The sequence below is a fragment of the Periophthalmus magnuspinnatus genome, chromosome 17 (genome assembly GCF_009829125.3).
Source record: "Periophthalmus magnuspinnatus isolate fPerMag1 chromosome 17, fPerMag1.2.pri, whole genome shotgun sequence".
Classification (NCBI taxonomy): domain Eukaryota; kingdom Metazoa; phylum Chordata; class Actinopteri; order Gobiiformes; family Gobiidae; genus Periophthalmus; species Periophthalmus magnuspinnatus.
In genome coordinates this window covers 24,776,482-24,797,292 of record NC_047142.1, presented here as the reverse complement: position 1 = coordinate 24,797,292, position 20,811 = coordinate 24,776,482, and the positions used below count along the sequence as shown (strand labels likewise).

At 39.5% G+C, this 20,811-nt stretch overlaps 4 protein-coding genes across 4 annotated transcripts; 3 read left to right on the top strand and 1 right to left on the bottom strand.

Annotated features, from left to right (window-relative positions):
* Nucleotides 1-2,293, top strand: LOC117384796 (uncharacterized). Its single transcript, XM_033981947.2, has 3 exons — nucleotides 1-401; nucleotides 892-1,076; nucleotides 1,646-2,293. The coding sequence occupies exons 1-3, from the start codon at nucleotides 195-197 to the stop codon at nucleotides 2,100-2,102; spliced, it is 849 nt and encodes a 282-aa protein (XP_033837838.1). The 5' UTR covers nucleotides 1-194; the 3' UTR covers nucleotides 2,103-2,293.
* A 119-nt stretch (nucleotides 2,294-2,412) lies between these two features.
* pgap6 (post-glycosylphosphatidylinositol attachment to proteins 6) lies at nucleotides 2,413-10,568 on the top strand. Its single transcript, XM_033982747.2, has 13 exons — nucleotides 2,413-2,578; nucleotides 2,941-3,124; nucleotides 3,233-3,440; nucleotides 5,423-5,550; nucleotides 5,619-5,881; nucleotides 5,966-6,300; nucleotides 6,368-6,464; nucleotides 6,585-6,699; nucleotides 6,780-6,922; nucleotides 7,316-7,494; nucleotides 7,578-7,724; nucleotides 7,794-7,910; nucleotides 8,620-10,568. Exons 1-13 carry the CDS (start codon nucleotides 2,515-2,517, stop codon nucleotides 8,941-8,943), a joined length of 2,304 nt encoding a protein of 767 aa, XP_033838638.1. The 5' UTR covers nucleotides 2,413-2,514; the 3' UTR covers nucleotides 8,944-10,568.
* Nucleotides 10,569-10,960: 392 nt separating this feature from the next.
* On the bottom strand, nucleotides 10,961-16,908 carry rgs11 (regulator of G protein signaling 11). Its single transcript, XM_033982638.2, has 17 exons — nucleotides 16,844-16,908; nucleotides 16,597-16,693; nucleotides 16,385-16,435; nucleotides 15,827-15,933; nucleotides 15,596-15,647; nucleotides 15,386-15,444; nucleotides 14,685-14,761; nucleotides 14,529-14,610; nucleotides 13,950-14,018; nucleotides 13,397-13,420; nucleotides 13,237-13,298; nucleotides 12,716-12,829; nucleotides 12,526-12,641; nucleotides 11,778-11,865; nucleotides 11,552-11,690; nucleotides 11,379-11,461; nucleotides 10,961-11,295 (listed from the first exon to the last, which is right to left on the bottom strand). The coding sequence occupies exons 1-17, from the start codon at nucleotides 16,904-16,906 to the stop codon at nucleotides 11,184-11,186; spliced, it is 1,395 nt and encodes a 464-aa protein (XP_033838529.1). The 5' UTR covers nucleotides 16,907-16,908; the 3' UTR covers nucleotides 10,961-11,183.
* Nucleotides 16,909-17,301: 393 nt separating this feature from the next.
* ints15 (integrator complex subunit 15) lies at nucleotides 17,302-19,920 on the top strand. The gene is made up of 8 exons (XM_033981848.2): nucleotides 17,302-17,422; nucleotides 17,846-18,046; nucleotides 18,119-18,340; nucleotides 18,414-18,579; nucleotides 18,659-18,936; nucleotides 19,023-19,260; nucleotides 19,430-19,469; nucleotides 19,552-19,920. The coding sequence occupies exons 2-8, from the start codon at nucleotides 17,852-17,854 to the stop codon at nucleotides 19,775-19,777; spliced, it is 1,365 nt and encodes a 454-aa protein (XP_033837739.1). The 5' UTR covers nucleotides 17,302-17,422; nucleotides 17,846-17,851; the 3' UTR covers nucleotides 19,778-19,920.
* Nucleotides 19,921-20,811: the final 891 nt, after the last annotated feature.

Genomic DNA, 20,811 nt, shown 5'->3' with positions numbered 1-20,811 from the left:
GAAGCCAGGAGGGCACATGAAGCGCTCACACTTCCAGCGTTTTCACGACGTGCTCTGCGCTTCGGGATCGTCCCAGAGAGGACAGTGGCACAAGAGCTGCAACAATGCGCACAGATCGGATGGATTCATTTGGATATTACGCACGAGCTTTTTGATATATTTTTGAGGTAACAAACGTGTCAGCACTTCGTAAGATGGCTGAAGAATTTCCAAACAATTCCCTGCCAGATCTAAAAGAGTTGGAGAATAAAGTTGGGAGGAAAGCCCCGGAGAGCCTTCTGATGTGGATGAAGGAAGATGCTGCAGACTGTAAACAAACGTGGAGTGGTGACGTCGATAACAACAACCACTTCTTCAGTGATGACATGGCAACGAAAATTGGCAACTTAAAACAAGACATGGTAACTTCTAAGTTTACGAACTGCTTTATTGTGGATATTATTACAACATATTACCCTCTGTTCTGTCAGTTTGCATGTACATGGTATTCAATAACTTGTACAACTTGTTTCTGGCAATCACTCTTTAGTTATGCAAGGGGAAAGATGAAATGTTGTACCCATGGACAGGTTCTCATGATGATTGTGTAATGACAGACATTGTCACATCTTTACAACCACTCCTCTCCTCTGCCTTTTAATTTACACTCTCTGAATTCTTGTATTCACTCTTCCTGTAACCCCTGGCTCTCATAACCTGTTTGGCAACACATGGTAAGCTGTAGTGTAGGTCTGTTATTAAATCGTTCTTCACATAAATTACCAAAGTTATTGTTGTCCCATAGAGGGAAATTGGTTTTGCAGAAGTTGGGAGTTAATGAGTGCAAGCATGAACCCAAAGGCACTGTGTATCATCAGTTTCATTCATACCAACATATTTTTGTGATTCCAGAGATGGCTCCGGTCCACAGATGTGCATATACTGCGTCAGCTCCTGGCAGTGCATGAGGGGATAGAGGCCCTGCGGTGGCTGGCAGAGGAGCGGGGGGCTTCGGTCAGTCAGAGCAGCAGCCTCACAGGAAGTCTGAGTAGCCTCATCACTGTGGACGAGCCAGGACTGTCCCGTGCCCGATACAGGTCATGTGTGATTTCATTTAGTACTATGCATAATTATATTCAATAGGACAGTATTAAATTGATGTTAAAATCAAGGATTTTACTGAAATAATTTTGGATGTCTTCATAAAAACATTTTCTAATATAACTAAAATATAGACTAAAAATATTTCCATACAGCTCCATACAGACGCTGAAGAAATTAATGAAATAATAGTTCATGATTGATTTTTTTCATTTGAAACAGAAAAAATAATAGAGACAGGAGCTTGCCATATTTATTCATGATAATATTGTGGCAATCTTATTTAAAATCAAATTTTGGAAAATAAATAGCATCCAGCGAATCAGAAAACCTCTTGTATCTCACATAGAATTATAAAATTTCAGAAATATATAAGCATGCCTTTTTAGTTAGTCATTTCAGATTGAATTCACAATTAAGAAAAATATTACTTAGTATTGTGGAATTATCTTTGAACTGGTTGGCATGCCTCAACCAATAGGCCATTTTGATTTCCCTGGAATTGGCTTACTTTACCAGACTATGGATAAATAATGAAAAATCTTTTTTGCATATCTTCAAACAGGGACAGTCTAACCAGCCCACAAGATTTGGCAGAAGATACAGAAGAGGAATTGAATCATGAGCCACTACACACGACTGGCTTCTCCGGAAACAGGAACTACCTGAGTCAAGACTACATCCCAGAAAGACATTCTTCTGTTTTCTCAGCTCATAAGTTTGAAGTCAACTCCTTCTCTAATTTTGGACAAGATTCTCAGCTGCACTCAGACAGAGGTGATCATAACCCTGTAAGAAGTGCTTTGCTCAGATCCAGCAGGATTTCAAGACGAGAAGAAAAAAACAGCTACAATTTGTCCAAAGATGAAAATGTGGACCCACAGGCAGAAATAGAATTTCAAGACTTTGAGAATAAAAGAACAAATAAAGGCATGACTGGACAGGATGAGAGCAAAATGCTGCTGGGCTATGATGCTCAGTGGTGCTGGGTAGAATCACAAGATGATGTGACATTTTTATAGATCTTGATAAAGAAAATGTGGTAATTAATTTATGAAATACACCCTAGTGGTGACCAAATACTTTGAATGAGTCTGTGTGCTTAAGTGGTATTTTTCGGTTTTGATATATGCATTAGATTAAAATATTGTATTTATTTACTGCATTCAAATGTATGAACAGTTGAATCATATTGAATAAAACAACTGTAATGGAATGATACATATTTCATTTTATTTTTGTTGTACTTTACGTTATGTTAAAAGTACTAAAATTTCCGACATTCGTAAAAGCGCCACTAGATTTTATTTGTGACGTCACGAAACTGCATTAAAACCCGGAAGTGTCCCACACCTGCAGTTGTTTTTCTTCGATGTCTTTAGCACTTGAGCCTCGCAAAGACGATGTAATGACTGAAATATTGGATGTGAAAACATGGAAGTATCTATCCTGCGTTGCTCCCTTTTGTTTTTGTTTGCAGCCACAGCCCTAGCAGACGGTAAGCTATCTAGAAACGAATCAAGTGGGATATGTTTAACGCTACTTCGGAAAGTGAGGAAGAGAATGTCATAATACTCGTGTGTAATCTGGCACTTCCACCCGTACATTTGAGTTTTATTCTCTACCGTTAGTTGCTTCAAATAAACTATTCATTTGTAAAGTTCTGATCCTGCAAATAAAATTATGCGGATCATAACTGAAATTAATTTTAATACATAAATGATTGCATTGTATTTACCTTGTTGTAACCAGCAGTGTCCATATCAAGGCAGTGTCTTTTGTGTCTGTTTTATGTGTAAACTGTTTATACCTATTATTACCTGTCGTAAATCAAAATGAAACGTTGTGTTTTAATTGCAGATGGACAGGTGACGTTTGTGTCCGAACTCTCGTCCAAACCTGCCCAAAAACTGTCCAAATATGGCTGGTACGGAAACGTGAGGCTCCACAGGTTCCATGTCCCAGAGGAGACTGCTGTCGCCCGCTGGGTGTTCACAGTGACCAAGAACCACAACTTTAACTGTCGACAGTATAACGTCTCCATGTAAGATGCTTTTTGTAGTGAAAATAAGATATACATATAATAGTGTAATTGGATAATGTTCTTTATTGATATATATGTATATGTTTATTTGTTGTTATTTTTTACTAGATATTTACGATGGGGGGCCCCTCCTGTCATAAACCCAGTTGGGACAGTGTTTCCCAAAGACACTGTGTGGAGCCATCCTCATTCTTTGAGATTACCAGTGCCAGTGACATTACAAAGCTCCACAACCTTTAACCTGACCTCCCCAGCAGCTGGTGACTGGTACATTGCTGCTCACTTGCCTGAAGATGATGGTCGTATAGAGCAAAAGGTCTGTGTTAGGTTCTGGTATTTATGATCATTACAGAATTATTTTTGTAATCAACCACTAGCATTCCGGGTGATTTTGGTGAAATTGCCTTTGTTCTGACCTCTCCAAATTAAAATAAACATCATTATTGAACCCTCAGTAGTAAATGCACAAGTTTGGGGTCTTTATAAAGGTAACACCCTATAGTTTTACCCACAGGCGTCAGAATCACTGTAAGTTTGTCTGCTGAGCATTTATACACTTTGGAACACACATTAAAAAAAAAAAATTCTCATCCTCGCCAAAAGAAAATTGTTAAAATGAAGGTGTAGGTAGCTGGGGACAAAAAATACACTATATCTCAACTGACAAGATTGTTGACCACTTACATTTCAAATTTGAGGTCAATACCTATAAAAATGAGAGTTTTACAATCATTTTATCATGAGTTAGTCCAGGCCTCTCGAAACCTATCCGAATGAAGACATTTGGAGAACGTTTGGAAAAAGTGCAATAACTTTTGAATGTTTCAACCCACAGACATCAACGAGGGCTCTACTGAAAACTCACACAGAGGAATCTGTATCTGCACACCCAGCTGCTCTATTACTGTACATTTATATATCATATCAAAACACAATATAAAATGTATATTTGTATATAAAATACAGTCAAAACAAGTGCTATGGGTCAAAATAAATATATATTTACAAACCACACACTGCAAACAATCAACAAACACACACACACTGGAAACTAAGAACACACGGTCCCGCAACCCGAAGGTTGGAGGATCGAGTCCCACTCGGACCAATTTCTGTCATTGTGTCCTTAGTTCTGTCATTGTGTCCTTAGGCAAGACACTTCACCCAAGTGGTGTGTGCGTGATGATTGGTGGTGGTCGGGGGGTGCAGATTGGCATTAGCTAATGCTAATGATTACACATGATACATATTTGACCCACAATTAAGTCAATAGCAGAATAAACCACGCTTACCGATCAATAACAGCATCCAGTCCATCAGCACATAAGGTCCTCTGCTCCTGAGTCCACCATGAGATTTTCACTCGGTTCCACGAACCGCTCCGGGTCCGAGATGCCTCTAGTTTAACTTGTACAAACATCCACAGTGTCCTCGGTCGCGTACTTCCTTTGTTTTGTCAGTTTCGTCATGTTTAAAACGCAAAACTGCTGCGTAAAGTTACGCAACACGCACGCATAATTTTACGCGCGGATCTTTATACCCAGTCTCGCCTTTTTACGCGCGCAGCAAACTCCGTCTGTTTACAGTAAACTACTGCATGTCATACATCAGTGTGTTCCGCTGTCCATGGGCTTTAAGAGGAAAACATCACTAAACGTGTGTAATGTAACAGCTTGATTCTACAAGGGGGAGAGTGGGGCGTACTCTTTCAGTCATCTGTAGCACTCATTCACTGTCCGAGGCTCCAGTAAACCACAGCCCCCACCTTATTGGCCAACTTTGGTGTCAATCACAAGCTAACAAGTTTGTTTTGCGCTGAGGAACAAAGTTGGTGCTGTCAGAAGTTTATTATGCCTGAAACTGACAAAAGAAATGCAGAGAAGTGACGGAACAGATTTCACTTTCCTGCAGCAGATTGGTAATGGAGGCTCTAACTTCCTTTGTGGACATAATTTCTTGGATTATATTCTCTGGACCTTTACGGAACGAATGAGACCAACTTTGTGTGAATATGTTGATGTTTGACAGAACCAGAGCACTCAATGGTAAGTGAAGTCCAAATCCACATTTCTGACTTCTCTGTAAAAACGGCTTTCCTGTCAGCACTGTGGTGATTAGAGGTGTAAATGGTTTACATATTCAGAAAGATGAATGCCGTAGCTTTCATTTGATGTGTAGATTTTTATGTGTGGGTGACGCAGAAATACACGTACATTGCTGTAAAGTTGTAACGTGTAACGCGGGCGGGCCGTCGGAACGCTAAGTGGTTAATTTTGCATATTATATTTTTTCTTGCAGGGCTTTCCATCCTGCTCCTATTTCTTCCAGCCTCAGCTGTCTATCCGAAAAGCAGTCGATACTCCAGTTTTAGAGCAGGGCACCATCCTCCAGCAGACCGCTGGTCCAGACCGGTCTGCACGTCTTAAGTAAGTAGTGCCTGTTTTTAATGTATAAGTTTGAGTGTGTAATTTAACTAAACCATTTCCCTTTTCAGGTTGTATATTCCCGAGTTCTCATCCTCTGTGTCTGTCTGGCTGAATAACTGTTCCTCAGAGGACCCCCACAGTGAGAACTGTTCTGTGGTCCTTAGGCTGGGCTCCAGAGCTCTGCAGGAGGAGCCACTTTCTGTGAACTGCTCAGGGACTTATTGCTCTGCCACCCTCCCCAATCCTCCATGGGACATGTGGTTACAGGTTGTCGTGGAGACCAGCAACAGCAACCGCACTGTGACATTCAATATTGTCTCAAACTACACAGGTATTGTAAACGTGTGTTGTTGTTTTTTTTTTACAATTAAATATATAATATTATTTTAATCATGCATTTGTTTGTTTGATGTAGTGAGGTGTAAGCCTAAAAGTGTAGGCCTTGCTGCTGGTGATGATTACAGAAAACTCAGAGGCAACATTAGCTCTTTAAACTCAACATCACCTAAAAACAGCTCAGAACCTGTCCTGTTTAGTAACACATCCTTCGCCTTGACCCCTGCCCCGGGGTCAGCGTGTGTGTGGAATATCCCAGTGCTCAGTGAGGAGCTGGACGTCCTGTCTGTCCGATACACTCCCACCAGCGGAGCCAACATCAGTGTCACAAATGCACAGCCCACTCTGCTGAGGTACCCTTTGCACACAGTCACCACCGGGGGCACTCTCAACTTCCAGCTCGCACTGAACTCTGTGAGTACATACTTTGTAATACATTCTGTGTGTGTCTTTTGTGTGACTTCTGGTCTGCTGTGTGTAGACTAATGCCACCTTGGGAAATGGAAGCAGTGTGGTGGCCTGTCTATCTCCATGGACACCAGTTCTTGAACTCAATCACTCAGTGTCGTGTCGCACAGGTACACAAACATTCACAGTACCTCAGCATTTGCAAAAAAAACAAACGACATGCAGTATATACAAAAATATCACCATCAAGACAATTGAACACTTGATTCCTTGTGTCTTTGCATTTGCAGCTCTGTTCAAAGGATACAGCATCCATGTGAATACAAGTGTGCCCAAAGCTGTGGTCAGACTGCCTTATCCTCAGTCAGCAACCTGGTACCTCACTCTGCAGCTCACCTGTAACGGGTAACTCTCACACTCACACATATATTCAGTTCAAAGTGTAAGTGTAGTTGATTATTGATTGTGTGAGGTTTTCCTTCCAGCACTGACTGTGGTAATGCATCAGTGGTGTCAGTCGTACCAGAGGTGTTCGTCAGCGCCTGTGTTGAAGACTGCGGCACCTATGGAGAATGTCGACTCATCAGATCCTTCACCTACCTCTACGCTGCGTGTAGCTGCAAGGCTGGTATGAGCACATAATGACAGCCATGACTTAAGTACTTTTTGGATTTAATTTAGTTATTTTCTGGTATTTAGCCTAAACTACACATACATAGATCTTTTTTTACATTTTGTTCATTTCAAATCACATATTGATTTAAAATGCCTTACTATTACAAACTGGTTAATTGACTTTCTATTCTAAACTGTGAAACTGATCAAGTATTTTTGTGTATGTTGTTTTTATTTTTGAAAATTTGGGCTGTGGGCAGACATAGGAGAGAGGAGAAAACTGCAATTTTCTGAGTACAATTCAAGATTACTCCAACATGCATGGATCACACAAAATACATTGTTATAGCAAAGTTAAAAGTTGATTCTAATATGTCTCGTTTAATAATTACATGTTTGTGTGTAGGCTGGAGCGGCTGGGGATGCACTGATGACTCCAAAGCTCTGTCCATCAGCCGGCAGGTTATTGCAGCTCTAATGCTCACGATCAGTAACCTCTTCTTTATACCTGCCATTGTTGTAGCTGTTAAACGCCACTACATCACTGAGGCCTCTGTCTACCTCTACACTATGTTCTTCTCTACGGTAACACATCCTCAGTAGTTTGAATAGTTTGTCATCAATTTGTTATCATTATGAACAAAATAATCTTGTGTGTCTCTGCTTAGTTCTACCATGCTTGTGACCAGCCCGGTGTTGCTGTGATGTGTATAATGGACTATGATGCTCTGCAGTACTGTGACTTCCTGGGTTCAGTCTGCTCCATCTGGGTTACTATTCTGTGCATGGCTCGGATTAAAGACACTTTTAAATATGTAAGATGTTGAGATGATCAAGAATATCTGTCATACAAATAACAAATATCTGATTTTTCTTTCTTTCAGGCTCTGTTTATGCTTGGAGCACTGCTGTTAGCCTTATCAATGCAGCTGGACCGCAAAGGCCTTTGGAATATGCTAGGCCCTGTTATCTGTGCCCTGCTGATCCTTGTGGCTGCCTGGGTGAGATCTGTAAGACCTGACTTGTACACCTGTGGAGGAGATGAGTTGTATTATTACAAGTCCGGAAATTTTATTTTCTGTATACTTACATTTTGCCAAACAGTCTAGCCAATTTTTTCCTGCTAAATCCAGAATATCTCTGTATTTTTATACAGATGGATATATCAGTCTGGTTCTCACACCCTCCATCGCATTTCGAGTTGGACCAAACATGATTCTGCAATTAGATCAAATTTGTCCAATGATGCATGTGAAATGAAGGACCTAATTGGTCATTTACAAACATAATGATATTTGTCTCACTTCAGATTAACAGCTCATTGATTCAATAGAAATCCAAAAAAATCTTTTTCCTCATAAGGAGCTATATTTTGATACGGGCAGATGCATGTTCCCCTGTCGGTTACAGCCATCTGTAAACCGAGAAGTTCACCGGTGACCAGACTTTTAAAAATATTTAAGTGTGTATTCTTGATCTCTACCAAATCCCTACCGAAACTTGTATTGAGTGTTGAACAGTTGAAAGGAGAAAACATGGCATTAGCTGGAGTTTTGGAAGGAACTGGGCAATTTAATCTACTGTACTTTAAATTTTATAGCTTTTGCCATGGCACATTGCATTGTTAGTTGAATAATCAATACAATGGACATGTCTTAAGCTGACCAAGAATATGCAGAATAAACCTTTGATCATATATTTCCTTCTCAGGTATATCGAGGAGTGAAGCGCCATCACTGCTACCCACCCTCCTGGCGTCGCTGGGTGTTCTTCCTGCTCCCTGGTGCCCTCTGTGCCCTCATTGCGGTGAGTGTTTTTGTTTTTGCACAGACTGAGGACAACTACTACTACACGCACTCACTGTGGCACATCCTGGTGGCGGGCTGTGTGGTCTTCCTGCTGCCTCCTAAAGAGAAACACAGAGAGGCGTCTGGCTGGACTCAAGGTTTCAGCTGGACCTGGAACTGGAGGCCCAGGGTTTGTGGGTACACACTTTGTGAGAGTGGCAAAGACGAACTGTACACAGTTACATAAGCAGCCATGTTGTGGAGAACATGTCTGCGTGTGTTTATTTATACGATTGTTCTGGATTGTACTTGGAGCACCGACGAAGGCATGATATTATGACCACCGACATCCAAGATTAGAGATACACAGATTCCATACTAGTATCGAATATAGGCACCAATACTAATCTGATACTGACGTCCAAACATCTGTTCAGTCGATATACATGTTGGACATATAAATGGTATAAGACACTTTCCTGGTCGTAGTTGGCTGAGGAAGTCTCATTTATATAAGTTTTTGTAATTTGTCTGGCACTTCGTAATATACAAAATAATCCCTCCACAGGTGAGAAATGTATATAAAAATATACAGTATATCAAAATTGTTGTTCAGTATTAAAATAACTAAAAAAAACTTAAAAATCATTTCATCCTTGCCTTTAAAATTATTGGGGGTTTTTTTACATCAGTTTTTGTGTGATACTAGATAAAAACTTCAAAGTCATTTACAAGCACATTATCAAAAATGATAATGCCATCATTGCATACTTTTTATTAAGTCATAACAAACCGTGTAATGTGGATGCTAGTGGTCTTAATATTTAGTGTAGTCGGTGTAAGTCCTTTGTCTCTGTGTTCCATGTCTGAACTAATATTTTACATTTTACATATAACTTGTAATCTTAATTAGGCAGACTTTATGTTGCTCACACAAAAGAATATTCAAAGTAAACCTGCTGAAACCTCTACGATGATTGGTTGAAACGGATCATCTGATACTAGACCTCCTCATGTGACATGGTCTGGTTGCAGATTGTGTGTAGATATCTTTTGGATATACATAACAGGAATGTTATTAATATTTGTAAATGCACTTTACTTTAATAATTTGTTTGGGAAAATATGGGGAAAATATAATAACAGATTTATATCTTAACAGTCAAATTATTTTCTTAAATGTTGTGTCCAATCAGAGATGTGAAAAATTCACCACTCCTACACTCTGAAGCCAATTTGTATTTTTATTTCCTCATGTCTTTTTGGGATGCACTTTGATTAAAGAATACACAGGGTCCCTACTTACATATGCAGTACATAACAATTTTTGATTGTACTTTTGATCTGTGCCTCCTTTTGGTGTATTTGCTACTACTCCTGTGTTAAGTTGACCAAATACTTATTCTATTGGCCGTTTCCTGCACTGTATCTGAATGTGTAATTTATCTGATTTTGCACTGTCAATGCAATCACCCCTTTGCCTTGTTTACATAATGCATCCTTGTGTGGATTTGATGTAATTTTATCTCTCAAACTGTTCTTCCACTGTGTCTTTGCTCAGTTATCCAAATGTAGTACGAGTTTAAATGTGTAAGTACTTTTCTGTTAAATTTATACCAATATTTATTCCTGCATTTAAGATATCAAAAATAAATCTGTATTGAAAGTCATCTGCTCTTGTGTAGCTCAGGTTGTTTTGTTCTTTCATAGAGCTCAAAGTGGATGGGAAATGGATGGAAGCGGATTAGGATAATCCCCAGAAATATGAAAGTGCTGTTTGTACAGATGAAACACAATGTTACAGTGTGTAATATGTGTAATGTTGCCCTCATCATGTACCATCCATTGGAAAATGTCAACAATAAAAGAAAATAAACAGGGAAGCAAAGCAGGTTATTACTATTGTACATACATAATGCTATTTTAAAGGCAGTAATGGTATTGAACACACCTGTAATCAATTTAATCAATCAATCAATCAATCAATTGTACATCTTAAAAATAATTCTCTAAATAATTTGGCTAAACATTAGTTTAGGGTAAATCAAATTTAACTATCAAAACAACACTGTTACTACCTTTTTCCAGCAGAGGGTAGCAAAGTGATGACGTGAGATGAATTCTTGGTGGCATTTAACCTCCATGTAAAGAAAAGATGATGACAAACAATGCTCATTTGAGTTTTTTATTGGAATGAAAAGATGCAATACCTTCAACCCAAAAAATATATAAATTTTAATAACAATGGTATGCATGCACATGACTAAATACAATTTGTACAATTCTTTGGGGGTTTGTAACATGGCTGTAAATTAGCTTTATAGATGAAGATGCAGATGAGTATGAATAAATAAAAGTGAGCTGTAGCATGTGTTGTATTACAATGGTTCTGTGCTTAAACCCTGTATTTGGTGATATGTTACTAGTTGATGCTGAGCGCTTGGCGACTTGATGAAAGTGGTGAGTTTTTGGTCCAGGTCTGCGTGCTCAGTTACCTGCAGACGTAGCCCCTCTGGAGCGGCTGTCTTCTGCAAAGTGAGAGGCAGCCTGAGCCGGGGAAGGGCTAGAGTGTCGCTGACGCCTCATGAATGGAAACACACTGGAAACAAAATCGTAACAAGGGATCAAATCAGGTCAGCAAAGAGGGAATAGTGTAAACTTACTGCATTCAGAAATGTTCACCTTTTCTTTGTCTCCTGAGGCAGTAAAGCCTTAGCCAGCATGTTTTTATAAAGGTCAGATTTGAGATATCTTGGGTATGAGTCCTAGAGTAACACAAATGTGTACTATTAGTCATTTACTGAAAAACAAGTCATTAATGTTCATGTTTTATGTTTTTTGTCCAGAGCTCAAACCTTCTTCATCAGAAAGTAGATGTGCATCTGTGCGTCGTCCATGACAAATCGGTGTGGGTGTTTGATTCCTTCTAAAGTGTTGTCCATCGTTTTACTGTCGATGTTGACCCAGCGAGATGCTCCAGGTGCCAGGAAATTTCTAATGCACAAATAAATGAATTAGAATTAATAATGTGCATACAGGGGCATTATTCAGAGAGTGGAAGAATAATATGTATAAACTTACTTATAGACTTCTTCCACCTTCTCAACTATCCTGGAGGTTTCACCATGCCTAATTTCCTCACAAGCTTGCCAGAAACACAGGTTCTCAGCTGGAAAAAAAAAAAAAAAAAAACATGGCCTATGTGTTTACCCATATAAACTTTCTTCCATTCATGAGTTCACTTGCTCTCTCTTGTCACAACAAGTGACTGCAATCTTTTTCCACTGACCTGTTTCTCTCCATCTGTCACCGCTGGGTTTTATGTTCATCAGTATAACAAGATGTTTTTCTGATGATCCCAATAGGTTCATGAATTAATCATCACAAATAAAGTACGCAGCCAGATGGGGTCATAAGCCAGTTTAATTTTTTGACTTATTTGATTTAAAACTATATGGGCCATATGGCAAAAAATTATTCACATTTTCTTCTTAAAAATAACCATCACTTTAAGTTATGATTTCATGGACATAAACACAAAAAATTGCCTCATTTATTCCTCCAAAGCCTGAACTCTGCTCCAAACCACATGCTTTCACTTGATAGCAGACTGGTTGTGGACCTCTCGATTAAAAAACATTGCCAAGTAGACATGACTGAATCTTGATCTTGATTAAAATTGAATTAGTCGTATCATATAATCTCTCAAGATCACATTACACTCAGATATTTTTATGAAACCCTCCAGACTTCTTGAGCCACCCAGATCTGATTGGCCTAATATTTTTCTCAAATTTGGGTAATATCTGTTGTTCAACTGTTTTCTTACCACTAAACTCCTTCTCCAGGTACGTCATGAACTCTCGCCGTCCCATTGGATCATTGAGCAGCTCCATAAAACTGAAGCTCCACCGCTCCACTCGAAGACGTGTGGGGACAGGGACCCTGGGCACAACCAAGACAATGTATTTGTACCACATTTTACTCACTCACAACAAATGCCAAATGTGTGTTCTTACGATTCTGCATTCATGGTCCATAGAGCTGTGTCGTCAGAGATCCAGGGGTTACTGGGCAGACAGCCTTGCATAATGGGATCGTGGTTTTGGTACTGCTCACTGTACTTCACAAACCTACACTTTCACACATGCATGCACACATAGAAAGTATTATTGTATTACTACAGCAGATCACAGCAGTTAATGGCCACTAATTCCAACTTGCCTCAGGAAGCATCCATTAGAGGCTCTTATAGCAGAAGCACTAAGCCTTTGCTTTTGAGTATACGTTACAGACAGTGGGCCCTGTGCATTAGTGATAGCAAAGTGTGTATGTGTGTGTGTGACCAGGCATTTATCACATTGTGGGGACTAAAAATCTGTATACACAATCAATCCTTGATGACCTCACGGAGACAAAAATCAAGATAAAATGGGTTAAAGTCAGGGTTTAAGTTAAGATTATGGTAGTAGTAACTATGGACTGGCCTCCTGGTCAATGTGATGTCCCTGTAAGACATGTAAACCTGTGTCAAACCGACCCCTCGAGACAGATGGAGGACTTGACACGGTTGCGGCCCAGGGCTCTTCTGCAGTTTTCTATCTGTAAACAGAGCATAGATGTATATGTTTAGTAGGCTTTATGCTGCCTGTAATATAGCATTTACAGTATGCATATGTAATGTTTTTCAGTATTCTTACCTCTCTTTTGTAGTAGTCACTGTTCTAGTTCTGTTAAGAGAAAAGCAGAGGCATTCAATATATAATAACAGAAGGGAATACTCTTTTTTTTGGGGTTTATTTTAAGAATTAAGACGTCGCTATTCATGTTTCAGGCAAATGATTCCTTCCTCGTCAAACAATTTTGCCACCTTTCATTATTAAAAAGCTATAGAATATTTTGATTTAAATTGCTATGTCAACTTGTCCTTTTGGGAAGCATGAATACACATATTTTAAGTGTGTAACATATTTTCTTTCTTTTAAAACACATGGGTCATATGTGGTCAGTTTGGCTGATCAATATAGTATGTACATAAAATATGGTGTAAATTGACCATAAATACTGGAAAAACAAGGCAAACGCCAAATACTTAAAAAAAAAAAAAACAACAACAACTACAATAACAACAAAACTACAGCTGTGAGAGACACTTACTTTTTCACAATCCGAGAAGCAAACAAGAAAACATATGACAATGTTGTTAAAGACATCTCAAACACTGTTCAGTCACAAAGAATCTGCATGACTAACCAGTTTAACTCTTGTGCTGAAGCTGCTTGGTCTCTCCAGGCCCATGTCCAGTGCATAAGGTGCTCCAGGCTGAAAACACAGACATGTTGCCATGTATTTGTTGACATATTGTGTGTGTGTATATGTGTGTGTTTGACAGAGCACTTAGCCTACTCAGGGCTTTTCACCTCACTGCCTCTGACTTTTATTCCCAAGTTTGTCTTTCTTTTTACTCATGGCCTCGTCCCTTATTCATAGAGGCATGACATGATGTCCTTGAATTGCCCTGTCCTCTCTTATAACACATATTTAACTCCTTGGTTATATCACAATATAAAGCTACACATTTTTTCTAATACATAAGGTTAATGGTGTTCAGAAATATTGCATTCTCATTTGGTTTGGCTCTGCTCTGTCCTCTTCTCTACTGCAGGCATTTACAGGATGAATTGAATATTTTATGGCCGGTGTGGAGAGGGCTGTGGCTGAGCATTAGTGCGACTGCTGGTGTTTTAGTAGTAGCACTTTGATGCCTCATTTTTACAAAACTATTGTCTATATTTTTCTCAAACACTGAGGCTGTGGTGTCAGTGGACATACCGGTGGTCTGTTAATGAGCCAGTAAGCCTGCTCTTGACATTCAAGAACAATTCGATCGGCCTTGCGGCGCTGTTTGGAAGCCCTGAAATGAAAATCAAATATTCATATTAATGTACCATGGATGTACAAATATAACATATTGTGTAGTACTAGTACCTGAGTTGTTCTCTTGCTTGCATCACAACAAAGTCCCAGGTATGATTAATGCGTTTGTGCAATATGCTGTATCTCTCCTAAAATGAAAATAATATTAGCATAAATTCACTGCTCTGTTTGCTGCTCCTTGCAGACTAATAACTGTGTGGTTAAAGTGTGGCTGTCAGTCTGTGCCTAAGACCCTACTGACCACCACTAATCACATCTTTGAGATATCTTGATTAAGGACATGTAAGGAAGTAAAAATGCTGTCATAGACAAAGTATGGGAGGTGTGGTGGCCAATGCATGACTCTCTCTGGACCTTGTTTAGCCCATTAATTCATTAAAACAATGTGGACATTTGCCTCAGGTATATTGACAATATTAAATAATCACTTGAGTGATCATGTTAAGTGATCAAGCTAGGTTTAAAAACATGTTAATAACCAGTTTACATGTCATAATGTTGGTATATCAGGCTCTTTCTTTGATAATTAGCTGCAGACTAATGTCTGATTTTGACTTGCAGCATTAAACATATACTATAATATGGCAAATTATGGGAGAAAATTTAATTTCACTCTTTTATAGGAAATACATTTGGGTATCCCAGCTTTAATTCTATCAGTATACAAATGCTACTCAAGAGGAACCAGTACCCAAATAAACATTTTACTTAGTGATAAACTGCAAATATCATACCTATATACATATACATACCTTCTCATACTCCATAAGTTCACCTTGCTTTCGTATGTTCTTTTTGGCTAGAAATATAGCTGATGAAGAAAAAGTCAGATAATATAGTATGTGACACATACTTTCATGTCTGTTAATGCCCAGGAATCTGTCCCTGGATCTCTCTTTGACATGTTATGTAATAATAATGAGTAGATTATATTTTTTCACTATATTAAAGCAGGGCCCTACCATAGTCCAGTTCTGAGGCTGGCCACCGAGTGCTCGTCCAGAAATAGGGTGTCTAAAAGGCAAAGATGAGACACTTTTTACAAAGCTCAGAGACTAATCTCAATTTAAGTCATGTGAAAGTGGTGACAGATGGATGCAGGATTAGAAAGGAGAGTATTCTGAAATGAAAATCAAAGACATTGCAGCAGCTGAAATGCAGAAAGCAGATGGCATTGTGGTGCCTAACCTTACCTGGAAGCGGTAGGGTGACTCATCGGGCCTGAGCACTAGACACCTGGGCTCCTTCAGAGGATAAATATACCCATATTTGACAAGCATGCCACCGAGATGCAAAGATTCTATTAAAAATAATAATAATTACCACATTATTCTTTGATTAGTAATAATAAATAATAATAGTATTTTTTTCTTTTTTTTTCAAAAGTATATTTATACTTTTAAACTACTTGTGTGAACTTGTTTACCTCTATTCTCTATGCAAGCCACACAAATCAGTTTGTTAGTCCTACAAGGACATTACACTGAAAATCCTCTAATTTATTTTAGGAAACTCTGTCCCCCGAGGTGGACTCCCAAAGGAGATAATAATCAAAACCAGACTAGGTGACTTAATCAAACCTCAAATCCTTAGGGAATTTACCATATTCCTGTTTACTGGAAACAGCAAGCACAGGAGCACATCACAACCACATCAGCTTTACCATATCCAAGCAACAAACAATCAAGGCAAGAACTAGGAGGTATTAACCTCAAATACAAATAAATAAATAGTTGTAGAGTTGTAGATACCTTCTTCATTGATGGTGTACTTCTGCATCAACCAGTCAATGATATCTCTGCCTGCAAAAAAAAAAAGAAAATATTGGATTTTAAACTTAGACCATTCTATGCACAAACAGAATTCTCGTATTGCATTATTCATGGCCTCTGGGACAAGCCATGGCGCTGCAGTGAGCAGGACTGCACTTTGCAAACAGTAAAAAACGTAAAGTAACACGCACCTGTCATGGCGTGTGGTATAACAGTGATTAGAAGCCTTTGGTTCCTCATCTTCATGCCCATGTCAGGATCCTGCATGGCTACTATCACTTTCTCCATCTAGATCAGGCGCGCAAAGAGACGTAAATGATGAGGGCTTAGGGCTACATAGTTACTTCAACTGTGCAAGGCAAATTTCAAATACCTAAACCACTGAAGTTCTGTTTGATAAGTACAATAAGCGTGGCCGTAAAGTGAAAAAATGTATACCTTTTGAAAGCATGTCATTTGTTCGCGATGCCACCCTCCTTTAGCCAGAGTGTTGATGGTCATCTTTCTTGGAGGATGCTCGGGACGTTTCTACGGGATGAAAAGTGCGAGAGTAAACTGCACTCGGGAGCACGCGCGAGAGGAGGCGCATATACGTGCGCGTGCCCGTGTAAGGTTATAACAATATTATTACGTTTTTTCTGTGTTTTATACTGGCACATTACACAATCGAAAATATAGGAATTAAAGACGTGGAATTAGTCTACTATAGACCTAGCTACTTTGTGAAAGTCACTTAAATGTAAACAAACATGTATTTCAACACCTATATTTTCTTACACTTTCAGTTCTTTTGTCTGTATTATAATAATGAATGGAAAAGATAGTGGCAGAACAGACTAACGTAGAATATACTGAACGTTATTTTTCCATAATTTGCAAAAACAAATTGCGCTTTTGTCCCTCATGGGCATTCGTACAAGTATTAGGAAGAGGTTTCGCTGTCTGTGGACAATCCTCATTGTTGGCTGTATTTTCTACAAGTGAATAAATAGTCACACTAAACATCTGTATGCGACGGTAAGAGCGCCTTTATCTTTACTATCTGTCTAAATCTATCTCTTTAAATCTGTTTTTGGCCTATTTAAGTCGCTTGCTTAGCTAACTTGCCTAGCTTAGCCTGATAGAGAAGGAGCTTCAATGAGCTTGTACACTAGCTTCACTGTTCCATGTGTAACTACAGAAAGCACAGAAAATAATTTTCTCAGACCTATTGCAAAGTTAACAGTATTATATCGACCGTCTTATTTAATTTCTGTAGCATTTACTATACATAGCCTGTATAAAATAATATTTTGATTACATGATAGTAAAACCAAGATGTTTGGCAGTACTTTGTATTTGACTTATAGTTCTGCCCTGTTTGTCCAGTCATTGTAGCGCCTATTCCTACAGAAAACTCTTTATTTACTTGATATGTTTTTCTGTTTTTTCTCCGGGAAGTGGGAAATGGGAGACATCCGCCAGTCTTTGCTTCCTCGAGATGTTCTGAGTGCAGCTAAGGAGCTGCTATACCACCTGGACATTTACATTTGTAACATGGTGCAGTCAGGAAGACAGGCCCCTCAGGTGGACACTAAAACCCTGGACCTGGTAGAGGAATTTATTTTACATGTGCCCAAAGACCGGAATGCTCAAGTCAGGGTATGGCATAGTGCTGAAAGCCCCTTTTAAATGATGCTAGTGTACTAAATGTGGGCATTGGTTTGTTTGTAGAGGATGAGTGCCCTCCAGGAGCTCCACCTGCTGGAGATCATGTGCAGCTGTTTCCAGGAGCAGAGCCGTGACACAGTCCGACAACTTGTGTTCTCAGCACTCTTCAGTCTGCAGGGCAACCAAGCTGATGAGAGTCGCATGGCACTGCTGGGGAAGCTAGTGTCTATGGCAGTAGCAGTGGGAAGGATCCCTATTTTAGAGTGTGCAGCTACATGGTTACAGGTATACTACATGAGTTCTTTGAGTGCAAACAAAAACAAGAACTGTGTTAAACCCCTCTGTAACTGTGTTACAGAGAACCCACAGAGTCTACTGCATACGCTTGGCTCAGGTGTTGGTAGATGACTACTGCAGCCTTGTGCCAGGCTCGGTTCCCACGCTGCAGAACATACACAGTGCCAGTCCACGCTTCTGCTGCCAGTTCATCACTGCTGTGACCACACTGTATGACCTGTCCACAGGTGTAATGCTGTTTAACCTGAACAAAACATTTCTCTTTCTTTGAAGTTTGTATAACTTTGATTATGTGTCTGTTTTCAGAAGAGTTGACACCTCCTTTAGAACTCCTTAAGATGATTGTGTCCTGGATCCAGGAGGATCCTCGGCTAGTCCTGATCACTTTTCTGAACACTCCTCTCTCTAACAGCCAACCTGTCAGTTCACTTGATGTTACGCCGTTAGGCGGCCTGGTCCGGTGGTGTGTCAAAGCTCCTCTTGCATATAGGAAAGACAAGAAACCTGTGATGGTCAATGGGACTGGTGAAAATGAACAAGAGGCAGGGCCTCTGTTCTCTGCACTTCACTTAAGTGTTCTACAGGTTTGTGTTAAACACACATTGTGCTACACCGTCGTTATTTTTGCTTAAAATTCAGTAATTTCTGTGTTTGTTCTCTTCAAATGTAGGTCTTTATGCTCTTGCCAAACATATTAACTGAAAAAGGACTATTTGGTCGTCTTGCATTATTGCAAATTGAGTCTGTGGCTGCACTGATCTCAGACCTCTCCCGATTATTGGATCAAGCAGACAAACACACTCACACAATCTCTGATGAATCACATGCAGCATCTCAACTGGCTCTGGATCGTCTGGCACAAGCTCTGCAGGTGGCTATGGCCAACCGAGCACTTCTTTGCTCCAGAGGTAAGGGATCCAGAATCCTTAAGTACAGACAAAAAGAAGTACTGACCGTTTTCTTAAAAAATCTACTGTAATACATATACAAAAGCAGGTACTCTGTCACTTCTGCTACATTCGATAAGATTATGGCCAGATCATACCAGATTATTACTTTTTTTTTTTTTTAATGCAGAGGACCTACGAGCAATTTGTTCCCGCCTTCCACACAACAAGTAAGGACCACACTGTTTTTGTGCTGTTACTCGATCAATGATGTCCCATGTAACATTTCTATTCTTTTGTTCCCTCCTTCAGTTTGCTGCAGCTCATCTTGTCTGGCCCAGTCATGTACTATAACAACATCCACACTCCTCCTTTATCCTTCAGTCCCCACGCAGCACACTCCCCCATCGCCTCTCACCCAACTCTCCCAGGACATGCTCCCCACACCCCTATGGCCCCGCACCCATCTCCGCACCCACAGTACCCTGCTCAGCCTTTCATGACTGGACTGCCGTTTCCATACAGACCTGGTCACTAAAGGACACTATATGTGTGAATATGTAGATATGTAGAGATGAATTTGTGAACTTGTGTGAGAGCTGGTTGATTGTGTTGATTGTGTTGTATTACATGCATTTTGAACAGGTTGAGTCTGTTTGTCTATTAAATATTTTTACCTCACTGTTGATGTTGTTCTTTAAAACAGCCACATGTTGTCAGTGTTGTACTTGATCATTTTCACAATTGAGCTCAGAAGGTTAGGTAGAGACCAGATTCAAATGGTTTTAGGTAGGATTGTTGTAGTGTTAGAAGGATGCTGAGGACATTATGTTTGTTGGTATGAGAGCTTAGGATGGATTTGAACACAGCAGAGAAAAAAACAAAACAACTAGTAAGCACTGAAACATTTAAAAAAGTGAATTAGTTCAAGAATTTAATAAGGAATGAATGAGGATATCATCAAATTGAGACTCTGGGTCAGAGCGTTTTAGGGTATTTACCAAAGGGGTACAAAATACAGCACAGGGGTGATATAAATTTACAACATATAATTAAAATACTCATTACTGATTTTGAAGAAAAGGTTCCAAAATATTCTCCTAATTAATGCTAATGTTCTTTAACTATGCAGGTTTCACTTTTCTCAGGCCAGTAGAAGTTGATACGTAATCAAAGTGTGTGGAGGAGCCAAGCCCAGAGCACAGGCTCTGCTCTGTTTGTAGATAGATATCATATCACGTATGTGCAGGACCCTCACGTAAAGATGCTTTCTTGAGACTTCATTTGGAATAAGAATTGCATCATATGTTGCATTTTTAGCCAAATGCTCAAGGGTCTCATTTAATGACAGTTAAAGGTGCACTATGTAACTTTTCTGGTGAAGGGTCCGCCAAGGGCTTGGAGATGTTATTGCTTTTTGTAGAACAGTGTTTCTCAACCAAGGGGACATGTTTTTAAATGTTTTTTTAGCAATAAAAAGTGTAACTGAATAAATGTAATAGGGAAAGACCATACTGTGGAACAAGTACAACAATCCATGCAAAGCAATAAAATATCCATGGAGACAAGCAG